Source organism: Apus apus, chromosome 1 (genome assembly GCF_020740795.1).
Source record: "Apus apus isolate bApuApu2 chromosome 1, bApuApu2.pri.cur, whole genome shotgun sequence".
NCBI classification, from domain to species: Eukaryota; Metazoa; Chordata; class Aves; order Apodiformes; family Apodidae; genus Apus; species Apus apus.
Genome location: NC_067282.1, coordinates 125,154,577 through 125,170,203, shown reverse-complemented (window position 1 = coordinate 125,170,203; position 15,627 = coordinate 125,154,577). Strand labels below are relative to the sequence as shown.

General features: G+C 40.2%; 1 protein-coding gene across 4 annotated transcripts in view; it reads right to left on the bottom strand.

Moving 5' to 3' along the window:
* LOC127396014 (protein arginine N-methyltransferase 8) overlaps positions 1-15,627 on the bottom strand; it is a 74,614-nt gene that overhangs the window by 40,537 nt on the left and 18,450 nt on the right. For all 4 annotated transcript variants that reach the window (XM_051643570.1, XM_051643582.1, XM_051643575.1 and 1 more), the window contains one exon: positions 4,022-4,207. In XM_051643570.1, coding sequence (XP_051499530.1) covers positions 4,022-4,207 — 186 coding nt within the window. The remainder of the gene's footprint in view (positions 1-4,021; positions 4,208-15,627) is intronic.

The window sequence follows — 15,627 nt, the reverse complement described above, 5'->3', positions numbered from 1 at the left end:
TTTTGAGATGATTTGTCAGGTGGATTCCATCTCTTCCTAGCAGACATAAATCCTCAAAGAGTATCCCGTAAACAAAAAACCAGAAAACTTGTCATTGACACCAGCTGCACAAACAACTGTGGACTTGCAGGACCACATGTCCTCAAGTCCGTATCGTCACTGTTAGAACTCAGGCAAAAAGCACCTGACACACCTTGCTGTTTGTCATTATCCTAAGAGCCGTGTAGTCACACTTGATGTGCTTCAGGTGCTCACGGAGAAGAGTAGCTGTAGTAATCCAAGGCTAGCCTAATGGCTGGATGTCCCAGATCCAAACATCTAGACAGCATGTCACTCTGTTCCCTGCAGGGGAGAGCCTTCCACTGCCACCACTTGTTGTTTCCCACTGAAGCACTACCAGTACTGTTAGAAATGAAATGTAGTGTTGTTTTTGCATTCTAGTGTTAGAAACATAGTGTTTGGTTTGGTTTACATATATATATATATATATCCTAGTGTTAGGAATATAATTGTTTGAGATAAGTGAGATACCTGCACATTCCAAGGACACCGGGAGTGGTTTATGGTCCAAGAAACGGAAGGACTTAATTGGGCTCCATGTGGGGGATCCAAACATGGAGCAGGATTTATGGCCCAAGGTAAGGCCGAACAAAGCCACTTCTGTCTTGCTCCTCGGGGCAGGATGACACCAGTAGGGATAGATAATTTTGTTAATTGGGAGGACAGCCAAGGGGGCAAGAAAGGTCAAAATTTTACCTTAAAAGGTAAAAAGTAAACTGCTAGAATGGAATGTGTAAACAGGGGCAGGAAACTTATAGGATAATTTGAAGTGTCGGATCGTCTGTAAACCCTGGACTGCCCAGCCAGTGGGGAAACAGGGGAGGGAACTTTGCGTCAGGAATAGGGAATATAAACCGTTATTCACCTTACTACGGATGTGCCTACTTGTTTAGGTCATCCATTCTTGCAAGAATGTAAATAAACTGTGCTTCACTGAAGGATCTGTGTGGGCCTGTTCATTGGCACAACAAATGTTTCTCACAGTACTTCAGTGTGGCTCAGGGCCAACTGGTTCTGATGCTTCACTGGACAGAACTTCCTGCTCATCATCTACAATGAAGGCACTGAGCTTATTCTGTAGCTATGGATCTGCAGGTGCATCAGGAGCCTTCTTCCTGTTGCCAGAAGTTACAAGTTTCTAGCCTCCAAGACCAGAAGAGTCTCCACTTCCAAACCTGGTAAGTACAGTCTCTGACAGCCCCTTCTTTCAGTACAGCTGGGGATTTAGGCTCCTGTACCTTCAGGATCTTAGAAAAGATCTATTCAGTCTCTTGCCCATGTAGCTGATGCTGCAAAGTCTGCAGACCTCCTTTGCTTGTTGACACAGATCCTCTACCAGTGCACACCTCCACAGGCAAGGAGGCAACCTTCCAGTTCCCAGTCATAGCAAAATGTCCCAGGTACTCCCTGCACTCCCTGAGATGTACAGAGCTGCATCCTTACATCAGGAGCTCCATCTAATTTTGATACCAGTTATTAAGTGAAATATGTAAAATTTAGGGGAAAACTACACTTGGGGAAAAATCACATAAAAGAGAACAAAAGGGACACACAGAATAAAAATAGAGCTTACATAAGAGTGAAACAGCAAGAATTATAAAAAACCATCAGTTTCTAATTAGAGAAAGACACGTCCCAAGCAGTCAACAGTTTGGCCTTGAAACAGGTCTTCAAGACACGTGCAAGACAGATGAAAGGGGTGGAAAGGAGTACTGGTCACAGCTTATCTTGGTTACAGCCTTGAGCACTGGGGAAAAAGCTCACTGAGTTATTGGAGTCACCTATTAACATGCCATTAATATACTGATGAGCTATTAGCATACTGAAACACACACCCACAGGCTAGAGGGACCCCTACTAACAAAAAGCCCCTTACTCTTTGAGCTTACATAGTGAAATTCCTGAGCATTGTCACTTTAAATGGAAGCGAGGGATTAGTGACCAATCGTGTACACCAGTGATAGAATAATGTTAGAGGTAAAGTTCATTCTCACATTTTTGGGTAGAAGAGTAGCACTTGTGTTTCAAGAAGCTGAGCTTGCTTTGCGGAATACCACCCTGCTCCCTTTTCTGCACAGAACTGGATATTAAAGCAAGTATCTTGACTCTGTGTGTGGATTGGCTTCTTGCACACCAGGTAACGGATCCCGCTTTCAGGAAAATAGTTTGACGTCTCTGATGTGTCTTCAATATGCTTCTTAGATCTCCTTCCCATTCAATTGTTCCTCTATCTTAGTCCATTCTTGGACTGAATTTCTGAATGCTATAATGGCAAGATGTAACTGGCAGATAGAAACCTTCTGTTTGTGTATACACTCCACAAACAATTACTAGACTAATGGAAATAGATACTGTGTGTTATGTGGTTTGTAAAAAGTGCCAATGATTTCACATTCTTGGCCTTTTTGCATGTTAGCCTTTAAGATCCATCCATATAAGTATAATAATATCTTCTTTAGAACCAGTCTACAGTCACCTTTTAGATAATAAATAAGAACCACTGGGTATTTTTAATTTTTTCTGTGAGTGTATTTACTGGAGGCTATTGGGCTATATGTTCCCATTAATGCAGCCTGTGCATTCAGGTAAAATCAGGAATCAAGAACTTCCTTGGGTTCTGTGGGAAATTTTACCAGAGTTGTTCCAGATTGGTGTGTTTTTCTTGTATCAGCTATAGGATAGGAAAGCAGGCTAACTTAGTCCACATAACTCTTCCTGGCAATAAGCAGGGTCAAAGGACAAACCACTTGCTTATCTAAAGCAAGACTCAGTCCAGTTTCTTAACGCTTCGCAGTTTGGGAGTTTTTACAACCCTGGTAATTCATGCCACCACAGGGATAGGGTGGAGGTCCTGTAGCCAGATGGTTGTGCCAATGTGACTGAGAAGGACTACACACCTGCAGCAACTGTCGGTTCTAATTTCTTTCCCCCTCTCTTAATTAATAGCACCATTAGCCTGCTAGGAGCCAACAAACACACACTGTATGACCAATTCCCACCTTGTCAAGAAGTATGATAGTCTTTAGAATCCCCTGTTTTTGAGGAAGAGAATCTCAACTACTTCTAAACGGGTCTACAGGCCTGGATCTCTCTCCTCCCCAAGCCCAGACGCCTCCTTGGTACAAAGTTGCACCTCTGCTACTTTGTGGCTGATACCCAGTTGAATTGTTTAACTCATTATTTAGCTAACTTTGCAACATTTAAAGCAGTAAGTGCGCTTATTTATCAATGGCAACATTGCCTTAATAAATTCTCTAGCTTTTCAACTTCGTGAAAGTGTCTTGGTATAAGTCCTTTGTGGGGCTCTGAAACACTTACTGTCTTTTCAAATGTCCCAGTGAAAGTCAACAGGGAAATGTTGACTCTAATAGGTGGCTAGCATAAGCCTTTGACCAATTCTGGGACTAGGCTTAGGTCAAGCCACACATCTCAGAGAAGGAGTTTAGAAAGCAAGGGGGTCCAACCTGAACCTCATGACTCAACCAGAGGACTTCCCCAGCCACCTTGCAGACTCATATCCTTTTGTACAAAAGCTCTCATTTCATTTCAGCATCTGTTTTGCTGGCATCTGTGCTAAAATATGTAGGAGAACAAAAGACCTAAATTAGCAATAAGATAGCTACCATGTGTGGTTGGGTTAGTTTGCAGCTCTTATAAATGCACTAAATTGACTCATCCATTAAGATCACCACTGTACAGATAGCTAATATAAGTTCTGTGGAGAACTCACAATTAAGGATCTAAGTGGGACAGATGTTTTGAGTACAGATCTCTAGAGAAGTGGGTGATATCTTGGCATTTAACCAGATTACACAGTGTTCTGAGGATAGGTGGGGGAACATAATAATGAGAAAGTGGGAGGGGAATAAAGAACTAGTAAATATAAAAGAGCATTATTATTATTTTATCATTGTTGTTGTTATAACTATTACTAAATTGCTGAAATAAAAATAAAAATTACCTCATGAATTCCAAAGTGAGCATAGGAATCAAAGTAATAATCCCTGGATGTCATCTCTTCTGGATTGATGAGCTTTGCCATCTTACCTCGGCCTGGGCAGCTTGATTGCAATGGGACATGTATGACAGATTGAACTGGTTTTGGAACAACAGTAGGCTGAGGAGGCTGGGATGGGATAGGGCAAACCTAGGAGAATATGAAATATTGTTAAGAAGCATCATTAAAATAAAACATTTCTCTCTGTGTCTAGCATGGTGACATTATTGTAACTAGCTAGGAGACAGTGAAACCAAAGACACCTGGAAATCATAAGTTAAGTTTAGGCTGCCCTCTGTTCCTGGCTCTTTAACTAATTTGCTCTGTGTTGGAAAATTTCTTTAATGTTTTTTTCTCTAAAGACATAAACATCAGTGCAAAGTAATGGCAAACTATTGGTGCTGGCTGAAGTGAGTGACTCCAAACACTGACACAAGGCAGTTAAGAGTTAGGTTTTTTCTTTTAGTGTCTTTCCCAGTCAAACTACCACAGCTTTCTGACAGGTGAGTTGTAATAAATAAATAGTTCCCCTTCAAAGAAGAGTTGTCAATTTACATCTCTGCCAGAGAGTACCTGTCCCATGTAGAAGTAGAAGCCTATTAGGTCTGCTTCTCAGCCATCTGAGAAGCCTTCATAGCCAAGCAGCCTGTGGTAAACTGTGGTGATGATGTGTGACAATGCCAGGCTGTGAATACCAAGAAGTCATGTACTGCCCATCCTGTGCTATGGGCATCATAGGGATAACAGAAAACTGGATAGGGCTGGTGATTTCTCAGCCAGGAAAGGGACAACTGGCTGCTGCCAACTGGCCACTGGCCACTTCTATACAACCAAGTGTCTCTGCTGGGACAACTGTACACTGATTGGTAGGTCGTGCTCATTCGGCACCTTGAACAGAACCTCACGGTGCAGTGATTTTTCAAGAAAACTATATATAGGGGAGTTCGAGTGTATAGGGGAGTTCAAGTCATACAATTTGTAACACGAAAAATTAATGATAAGATAAAGGCAACTCAATCAAACATTATGAACAGCTCATTGCAGGTCACAGTTGTGATCCTCTTTTTTAAAATTGTATTTTCACGGTTTCTTGTTTTTGTTTAACATCTCTTTTAGAAAATATCTCACTTTTGAGTTAGCTGCCCCCATACCTCAATATGCACATGGACCTCTTCCCCTGACTGCTTTCCCCCTGCTTCCTCCTCTGCTTGCCCCTCTGCTTGCACAACTGCTCTTCCTGCCTTCAATGAAATGTACTGGAGGCAGGGCAGGAATGAGCCTGCCTCCCATGGGAGACCATCACCTGCCAGGAGCTCAGGGTTTCCCTCAGCACTGTGCAGAGCCTCTGCCAATGTTCAAGGTGGCTTGTTCAAGGGCTTTCTGGAGCTTGCCATGCATGGTGGGAAGCAGTGACATAGTGTTGCATGAAGGGTAAAAGCAGTGGCAAGGTGCCATGTGGAGGGAAGTGGCGGGATGGTGCCGTGTGGGGGTGCTGAACAAGCATCATCTGCTGATCTGCATACAGCTGTCCTAGCAGATAGTTGGCAGTGTTGAAGTGTTCAACAGGAGATGGTAGTGGCCACTTGTCCTTGACCCTTCTCAGCCAGCAGTACTGTGTCACAGGGACCTTATATAGCCTGCTTCGTTTCATGCCAACAGCCTCCTGGCTTGTATCAGAAATAGTGTGGCCAGCAGGACTAGGGAAGGGATTGTCCCCCTGTACTCAGCACTGGTGAGGCCACACCTTGAATACTGTGTGCAGTTTTGGGCCCCTCACTACAAGAAGGACATTGAGGTGCTGGAGCAGGACCAAAGAAGGGGAACAAAGCTGGTGAAGGGTCTGGAGCACAAGTCTTACGAGGAGCATCTGCGGGAACTCGGATTGTTTAGCCTGGAGAAAAGCAGGCCCAGGGGAAACCTTAGTGCTCTCTACAACTGCCTGAAAAGAGGTGGGGTTGGTCTCTGCCTCCAACTAACAAGTGACAGGACAAGAGGAAATGGCCCCAAGTTGTGCCAAGGGAGGTTAAGCTTGGATATTAGGAAAAATTTCTTTACTGGAAGGGTTGTCAGGCACTGGAACAGGCTGCCCCCAGAAGTGGTTGACTCACCATCCCTGGAGGTATTTTAAAGTCATGTATATGTGGTGCTTAGGTAGGGACGTGGTTCATTGGTGTACCTGGCAGTGTGCTGGGTTAACAGCTGGACTTCATGATCTTAAAGGTCTTTTCCAAACAAAATCAACCCTGGATTCTAGAAATCAATCCTGTGTGGGCAGGATCACGATCAACAGTATCTTACTATTTAAATTGCAGTCTGTGTTTGAGTTAAACTGGTTGTGAAAAAGTTGTGAATAATGTTAGAATTCAAACTATGCCAATACTGGTCTGTTACAAGAAAGAATTGCTTTCTCTGTGAAAAATCTATCATCTTTGGCAATGCACACCATTGAATACAGACATTTTACACATAAGAAATTGCTGAAATGATTTTATTTATAAAGTAATCCAGATCTGCATGTCTTTTCAAGAGAAAAGACAGATTCCTGTATGCTTTCCAGAACTGAAAATAATACTTGTTAGGATTTACACATTTAGCACACAGATACCCTACCTGTCAGAAACAACTCACCTTTTAAATAACTCCTGAAAAGCAAAAACATCTGAGCTGGAGGTAAACCTCACATCAGTGAAAAAACTCTAACTAATTCTATCTGAATAAATCTTGTATGATACAAATACAAATGCCAGTCAGCTGCACACAGTTCCAGAACTAACGTAAATGAAGTTTGAAAGAACCATAGAATCAGAGAATGTCAATGGGTGGAAGGGACCTTAAAGATCATCTAGCTCCATGTCCTCTGCATGGGCAGCATGCTAAACCATATTGCTCAAAGCCCCATCCAACCTGACCTAGAACACTTTCAGAGAGGGGACATCCACAACTTGCCCGGGTAACCTGTGCCAGTGTCTCACCACTCTCACACTAAAGATTTTGTTCCTAATGTCTGACCTAAATCTGCCCTCTTCCAGATTAAAACCATTACCCTTTGTCCTCTTGCTACACACCCTGGTAAAAAGCCCCTCCCCAGCTTTCCTGTAGCCCCTTCAGGTACTGGCAGGCTGCTGTGAGGTCTCCCTGGAGCCTTCTCTTCTCCAGGCTGAACAGCTCCAACTTTCTCAGCTTGTCTTCACAGAAGAGGTGCTCCAGCCCTTGGATCATCTTCATGGCCCTCCTCTGGACTTGCTTCAAGAGCTCTATGTCCTTCCTGTGCTGGGGGCTCCAGAACTGGACACAGTACTCCAGGTGGGATCTCACAAGAACAGAGTAGATCTATTAATCTCTGTACTAAACATGCACGTCTTTTGCTATGAGCAGTTTTGTATTTTTAGTAGGAAAGGAATTACAATGTACCTTCTAGTTCTAGATTTGCACTTACATTTTTAAAAATCTGAGTTCTAGCCTAAAAGCCTATATTTGCAATTGACCTTTGACAACTTTTAGAGGAGTACTGCGTTCCATGAAACTCTCTGTTTCTTTGTGCACTTCTAAAATCTTGTGGGTCAAAGTTGCTGGTACTCACCAAATCAATTCCTAACTTACCTCTTCCAAAACTGACATTTCACTGCCAATACTATTTTGTATAATCCTTGTCTCCCATAGCACATATGGGAATGTGCTAACTGCGCAGTCCTCTATTTTTCCGTCTCTCATGTGCTACTAAAGATAGAGTTGGAGGGTCTGAAGGATATGAGAAGCAATCTTTTTCTACCATTGCTATGGGACTTAGGTCCTGCTGCTGTGTACCATATCAATACTTAAGTCAAAGAAAATTAAGGAAATATTTTCCTACTTTTACAAATTAAGCAGTTTCTCTCCCCTTTCTTCATGGACAAGGTTGGTAGATAACTGATCCTTCAAAGGTATTAGCACAGGTCTGCTTTTGTAAAAGCTTTGAGAATCAAGATCTATAACCCTCACTCATTTCTCGTAATCTCACATCTGAACATCTTGACATAGAGATCTAAAACATATATAGAAATTCCTGTGATGCATCTGACTTTCAGATCTGTGGAGCTGCCCATGTGCATCAATGTAAATTGTTGAAATTCTTCTTTCTTGAAAACTGGATCTACGTCAACATGGACTTATGAGGCTATCTGGATGTAAAATTCTTATAACACAAATGAGAAACGGGTATTTAAAAATCACAGAGTATTTGAAAATTTGTACTATTTGGATATATCCATCTGTCTACAAAGTGGCAACATGGTGAAATACGCACAACTCATTTTTTTAGAAAGTTGTGACAAAAGCTGAAGTATGTAGAGTAAAAATAAACTTGAACTCCAATGTTTCTTTCTTTATATTACTATGGAGACACAGGGCTGGAGGTTAACATTCAAATCCGTGTAAAACTGTCGTTCAAGCTGGAGTGTTTTCTCCTTGTTGTTTTTTGTTATTTATTACATTTTTAGAGCATTGGTGAGGTTAACAGTATCTTTAGTTTGAAAATGTTGTCTTTCATTAAGAAACTACACTCATTAAGAATGGGACTCTAGAGTAATATGATTCAATTTCAGCACTCTCTTTCTATTAAATAAATGGTTTTATCATCTCTAAATGTTAATTATACTTATTTCTTTGGCCAGATAGCTTTTTCTGTCAGGACTAAAAGAACAGAATATGTCAAGCAGCATTTTCATTAGTTTGAATTAATAGTATACACCTCTAGCGTGCACGATATTATCACCTGATAACGCAGTTCTAGCTTCTTCTTGCTGCAGATATAAAGACATAGCCAAATATAAGATTTGGTATCCTTCTGCTCCAATTTAAGCTCACTTTTACAACAGCTTCTTGGAAGTCATTACATAGTGGCACAATTTAAAATCTCCCTAGACTCCTTTATCTTGTATTGGTTTGAAGTAAGTCTTTGTCCTGAGTTTGTGGGAGCATAATTTAAGTGATCTTGGGATTGAGCAAAGAATCTGGTTAATTATCTGAGAAGATAATTTTTAATCTAATTTTCTGATGAAACGAAGCTGCCACAGTATCTTGTCTGTGTCTCCCATTAATGACTTTTGAGCTTGTCCAAACCACTCTAATTTGAAAGAGTAGTGGAAATACCAAAAAACATTTGTATTCCTATACATTTCTTGAAAAACAGAAATTAGGAAGAAGACATATCAATCTGATGATCCTCTGAAATTGAAGCAGCCAGATTTTAATTGTCATTCTGTCTACCTTCTCTAGGTTTATTGAGCTAACTGGCTTGTGTTACATGTGTAAAGTGTAGTCTCCAGATTAATCAGATTCATTAATCAGTAATGAAGATGTAGGAAGAAGTCTAGGCAGAGCTCAGAACTAAGTTGGGAGATCAGGAGAGAAAGAGCAAATACTTCAGGAAGCAAGGTTTCATTAGCTTCCCTACTCATGGAAAAACCTTTTTATGCTAAGGATGTGAAGTTCACAATGAGTGCAAAATGGCCAGAAATAAGGGAGTTCCAATGAAGACCAGATGAGACAAACATTTAACTGCAGACAGATGTTACAGCATGTTATATGTCTGCATTAGGCACATGTTTTCAGGGAGTAGAGCATTAAAAAAACCAGTCAAGAATGTTTGCCTTTTGTTGGATTTCGTTTTTCTTAGTGAAGGCTTTATGTTGTAATATTTCTCAAGATCAGGATTAAATAACCAGTTCTTCAGCAGCTATAGATCTGCTTTCTGCTTGATAAAAATTTGACTCGGTTTATTTTAAAATACAGATAACTATGAGTTCTATGCAACTGCAAATCTCTCTAAACTCTAAAACTGAAAATCTACCCAGACAGACTCTGTAAAAAATTTGGGAGAAAGAACTGATTCTTAAAACCGCTTGCTTTGTAGCTACTACTTTTTCAGCCCCTTCAAAGTCAAGCACTCCTCTAAAATTTCTGCATGGAGTGTCTGAAATGTCCGATCAACCTGTCATACACAAACCTGTCAATTTATTATCTGCAGGAAGTTCATTGTCCTTTACAGACAGGTATAGCCTAGAGTCTATTACAATTGCTTCATGTTATCCCTGAAGTAATGTTGGTAGTAAAATTATTTTGAAAACACTGAGGCGTGTTCTGAAATTGGAGGCTCTATTGTTTGCTTTAGAATAAAGCCTCTGTCTGGAACAACTGAGACTGAGCAGTCATACAAAGAACTAAGTGTTCAAATTCTCAAAAAGTCCAAAAAGACGAAGCAGGTCTTCAGTGTGATAAAGGCATGGCTGGCATATTTAGGCTGCAGCAGAAATAGTGCCAAGTAGCAAGAAGGAATGCAAAAATCACAAAGGTTTGCAAATCTGCTATTTGTTCAGAAGTTAAGAGAGAATTTAGATACCTAAATATAAGTACAAGATAGGAACTATACCTTTGTGGATCTGCACCAGGGAACTATATACTGTCAAGATTCTTCATGGGGACTATCTGTTGGGAAAAACCCAGAATCTTCTTGGTGACAGGTCACAAATTAAGCAAGCAAATTTTCAGCTGGGTATAAGGGAATAATTCTTCCTCCTAATAGAGGTAAAGCACTGAAACAAATGCTTAGAGGGTCTGTGGGGTCTCCAACCTTGTAGATTGCAAAACTCAGCTGGAGAAGGTCCTTAGAAGCCTGATAAAGTTATCTGAGCAGGATGCTGGACTAGATTACCTCCAGAGGTCACTTCCATCCATATTATTTGATGATAGTATGATATAGACAGTTATATTTGTACTATGCAGGAGATACAGGCAGCAAAGGCAGGATAAACTTATAAACCTGAGCCTAATGGGATATAAATGTGGGTTTATAGATTCATACACACAGTAGGAACAAAACCTGTTTCCACGAGATTAAAGAATGCACACTATGAGAAGAACAAGAGGACATGATACTCTGTAATTATAAGATTTCTAAGCTATATGTAACAGAATTGGACTGAAATGGTAGGAAATGAGATGACAGTATGTAAGGATGGGATTGATGTATCTGCAGCATTTATAAAAGTCTGAGCAGTTCTGGACCATTCTGTGCATCTGTGCTGGTAATAAAATTGCTCTTAATCCAACCTGCCCTCTTGACTGCTTACTGCACATTACAGTGCAGCTTGGGCAAAGCAACAAAAAACAGGTGACAAATTGTCATAATGGGTGTTGACATTTAATTGAAGGATTCACAAAAGGCAAATAAAAAAAAAAAAATGAAAATACATAATCCTTCCTATTGTTTAAAGCCTCTTCTTTTCTGACTAAAGACGGTAAGATTTTAATTTACTTTCATCATTAATTTGGTAGCAGCTGAGACATTACAGCAGGGAAAAAACCCAGGAAGGTGTCTTAACAAGTGGTCCTCAGCCTATCAGTGTTGACTGGGCAAAATTCTGATGTCATCACGGGAATTCAAAATCCAAAACTGAGGTCAACTGTGACAGCTAAGAATGCAGTTGCCAGCAATATGTTACATAATTGGTATTACTTCTATAAAAATTTGAAGTGCACCTAATACCTAAAACAACCAATAAAGGCCATTAAAGGAGCACTCAAATTGACTGATCACCATGGAATCTTCTCCTTCTCTTACATTCAGTTACCCAGAAAAAAAGCAGTATGTATAAACTATGTTGTGTGTTTTCCTGCAACAGATTTTTCCTTTTGAGATTTCTGGTTTTCAGGAGTTTTGACAGATCTCTTCACAGCACTACATACAAAACTCTCAAGAACAAAAAGAATCAAGATGCACAGATATAAGAAGGGTAAACAGCCTGTTGTTCTGACAGGGCTAGCAGAGGCTTAGCTTTTCTGGCAGTTCAGAAGGAAAGTTTGAGAAATGTCTATTGCCTGTCTGCCAAAGTTACAGACGAGGAGAAGCTGATATCAGAATTTTCCATTTCAATTAGGCTATAGCCTCTGGGAAATGAAGAGCTTTTCCAAGCTTAGACTAATTTTATTTCTGATTTGCCTTTCAAGGAGTTGCACAAGGAGAAGAAATATCTCTGCATTAATAAAATGCATCCAGTCTTTCAGCTTATTTTAAAATATTGGTCACAAACTCAAGGCATCTAAAAATAAACGGTATCAATTCAATTCCTGGGCATTCATTGCAGAGTAACCTCTATATTTGGTACTGACAAGCGTTAATTAACATTAAATGCTTATGCCTTGCACCGATACTGTTATTTTAATGTCCCATCTGGCCTGATCAGTCAAGTACTTTATACAATATGTATGTATTCTACTTGTATACTGTACAAATAACACTCAGCTATGGTGTGCTGTGCAGGGGTCAAACTCACACTACCACTTCCAGCTCACGTGATCAGGTTTGGCATGGCAGAGTGAGAAGGTGGTGAAGTTGTCATATTGCTGGAACAGTTGTTAGTCTTTCCCTTCCCCTTCTATTTTGTAATATGCATAGTCAAATAGCAGCAGTCTTGTTTCATTTTTTGAAATGGGATCAAAAACTCCAATTTATGTGTGGCTGTCTGAGCAGAATCTTCATGTATTGTCAATCCAGAGCTACTTCTCAGGCACCTGAGTACAATGAGGCAGCAGCTGGAGCAAGGGTAACAATTCTTCCTGTATGTACATGAGCACTGATAGCTCAAGGTTCCTGATGAGTCATGTTCTCGGTTGCTTGCATAGATTCAGCACTTTGAGATCAAATAGGATGAGGAAATTGTTTCCTACTATGTTCCCCTGAAAATACCTCAAAGCCTATATTGCTATTTAGTAAGTTAAGATTCAATACCTTTTCCTTCTGTAATGTGGGGCTCAGTAAATAATGAGGCAGTTTTCTAGGACTGTCATTGCACAAACTTGTTGGACTAGCTGGGGTGAGGATCTAGGCGTCTCACTGTTCTGCCCTTGTTGGCCCCTTCCCTTCTATGTGCATCAGAGGGGACTCATCAGCATCAACACTTCTTTTAATACACTAAGTATAGCACACAGTGTAGATGGACTGAACTGGAAAATAAAAATACTGCTTTTTCACTTTTCACTGTGCAAAGCCTTATAAAAGAAACCTCCATAATGTGTGGTGGGTCACCCAGGTAAACTGATATAACTCCACATAAATTCTGAATTACAGACTATTTAACATCATGACTATGAAGCCATGAATGCTGTATAGAGATCTACAATCAGAATGTTAAGGGACTGTTAACAGATGGCAGTTAGCTGAAGGATGGTTAGGCAATTCAGCTCTTTCTGTGAAACAAACAAACAGCAAAACAAAACCACAAAACAAAAAAAAGCCTAAAAAAACCCCACAAAACAAAAAAAAAACAACCAACAATCAACCAACCAAAAAAAACCCCTACCAAACCCAAAACATGTTAAGGACAAGGTCATTTTCTGAGGCATGAAACCCTAGCTACTCTTATCAGGAAGGAGTGAGCAGAAATGTAAACATGACTGATGGTTTTTAATCTCCAAGTGAAGAAAGATATTAATATGCTAGATTATCTTAAAACGCCTCACATCACAAGTCACAGCTTGCAGAAATAGCAACAGAATTTATAGGAGCCTATTGATACATGATAGGATATTCATTAGTAAATTCAATAGAAATATAGCCTAATAAAAGTTTACTAAAATAATGAATTTGCTATACTAAGGGTTGCTTTTAAAACAAGGTGCTTTGTGAAACTATCAGTCAACTATGCCAAGCATCCTGTAGGTTGTGATAACATCAAGTCTTCTAAGACCCTGTGGCACCTACAGACAACATTTATGTGGACTCTGACCCACCAGGGCAATCTACCAGCGGGAGACTGGAGACAGGACCAGGACAAGAGACCAGGACAAAGAAGACAAAGGGCCAGAATCAACAAAGACTCCCACAGGAGACCCTCGAGCATGCATAATTACAAAGATAGCCAATTCCAGGAAATAAAATTACTATGTAAAAGAATTCTGGTAAGTCATTGACATGGAACTGAATATGCATGTTTTTGGTGTATATTAGTTGGGGTGTTTCACTAACTTGTTGGAGCACTCATGGTGGAGACTCTCCAGTGCTGCCCAGGGCTGCAATAAAGAATGCCTGCTCAATAACAGCTTGTTTGTTGTTATTGGGTCTTAATCTCAGAATCCTTACCCAGCTGCACCCAGCCTCCCACTGAGGTGAGGAGTGTTAGAAAGCAAGGGGGTTTGGAAGCTCCGAATTTTTGTTTCACTATACTGAAAGTTGAATGCAGTGAAGAGGAAGAGTTTGTTGCAGACTGTTGCATAAAGAGTTATGAAGCTACAAAGTTAGAGAAGTGTGAACTTTGCATTGTGATTTCCTTTTGTTTGCTACTGTCATTGCTATTGCATAAATGCCAGCCTTCCTGAATAGAATCATGGCTCCACTAATGTACAAATAAATAACAAATTATATAACTTCTTAAGAGAAACTCCTCAAGATAAATACAAAATGAAAAGGAAACAAAAATAGCCTGGTACTTCAAAATTATTTTACGTCACCCTGGCCACTCTGTGAAAATCTGTTGAGAAAAGGTGGGAGGGACATAGACACTACAGCTCCCATTATCAGTGCTCATTATGTGTTTCTTGTAGAGGAACTAGCTGTACCACTGAACAGCATCTTCCTTGCCCCATCATTATCTTGACTAACTCTCTAGTGACAGCAAACAAAACCAGAAAGTGCTAATCAACTCTAAACCCATTTTTTTAGAACCTTTCTCAGTATTAGGCAGTAAGCTGAAATTCACATGAAAAAGTAGAACTCTGCTATTTTTAGAGGGTAATTATTAACAAAAAATAGCCAGAGAATACTATCTGTACAAATTATTTTCTTAAATTAGCAGAAAATATAATGCAAGTCCTCCTCTGCTTAGCAAATTTCTAATGCACTGATCTCTGAAAGTCACTTTGCATCTGATATCTGTCGTTTTCTTCCCCTCTCACTGAGCTTCAGATCCTGCACAATATTGTTCCAAAAGAATAACTGACATAAACAGTTCTAGGAAGACATATTCTGTAGGCTTTGCTGAGCTTTAGGACGGGGAAGAAAAAACATTTCCAATTGATTACCTACTCCATGTCCTAGCCAAGCTTTTGATTTACACTTCAGTGTAGTTTCAGATGTAGTTCAGCAATACTGTAGAGCAGGTGTCTGCCTAAAAAGTATCCAGGTTTACCCATTATTATTTGTTAACCTCTGCAGGATAAATGAGGACAGAAAGCTGAACAAGACTGAGAAATGGCAGTTCCTGAGCTGAAGTGCCAGAGAAAAACAGCATACTGATTTACACTGATTTTACACATTCAGTGTTGCTTCAGAACTGCCAACAAACCAGCAACAACATTGACTTAGAAGTCCCACATTTGGCACTTTCATTTGTCAATTAGGAAAAGATAGTGTTTTCCTTCACAGAGCAAAGCCACCCTACTGTTGTAGGAAGAAAAGGGTTAACAGTTAAAAAGATTCCAGGTTTTCAAACCAGGTGGGCTTGTGTAATGGCCAGAGGGGACATCAGACCTGGGTGATGGCCGACCAATCTCAGAACCGAAACAGCAAAATACTGGAGATGGTCTTAAATTTGTGCCTT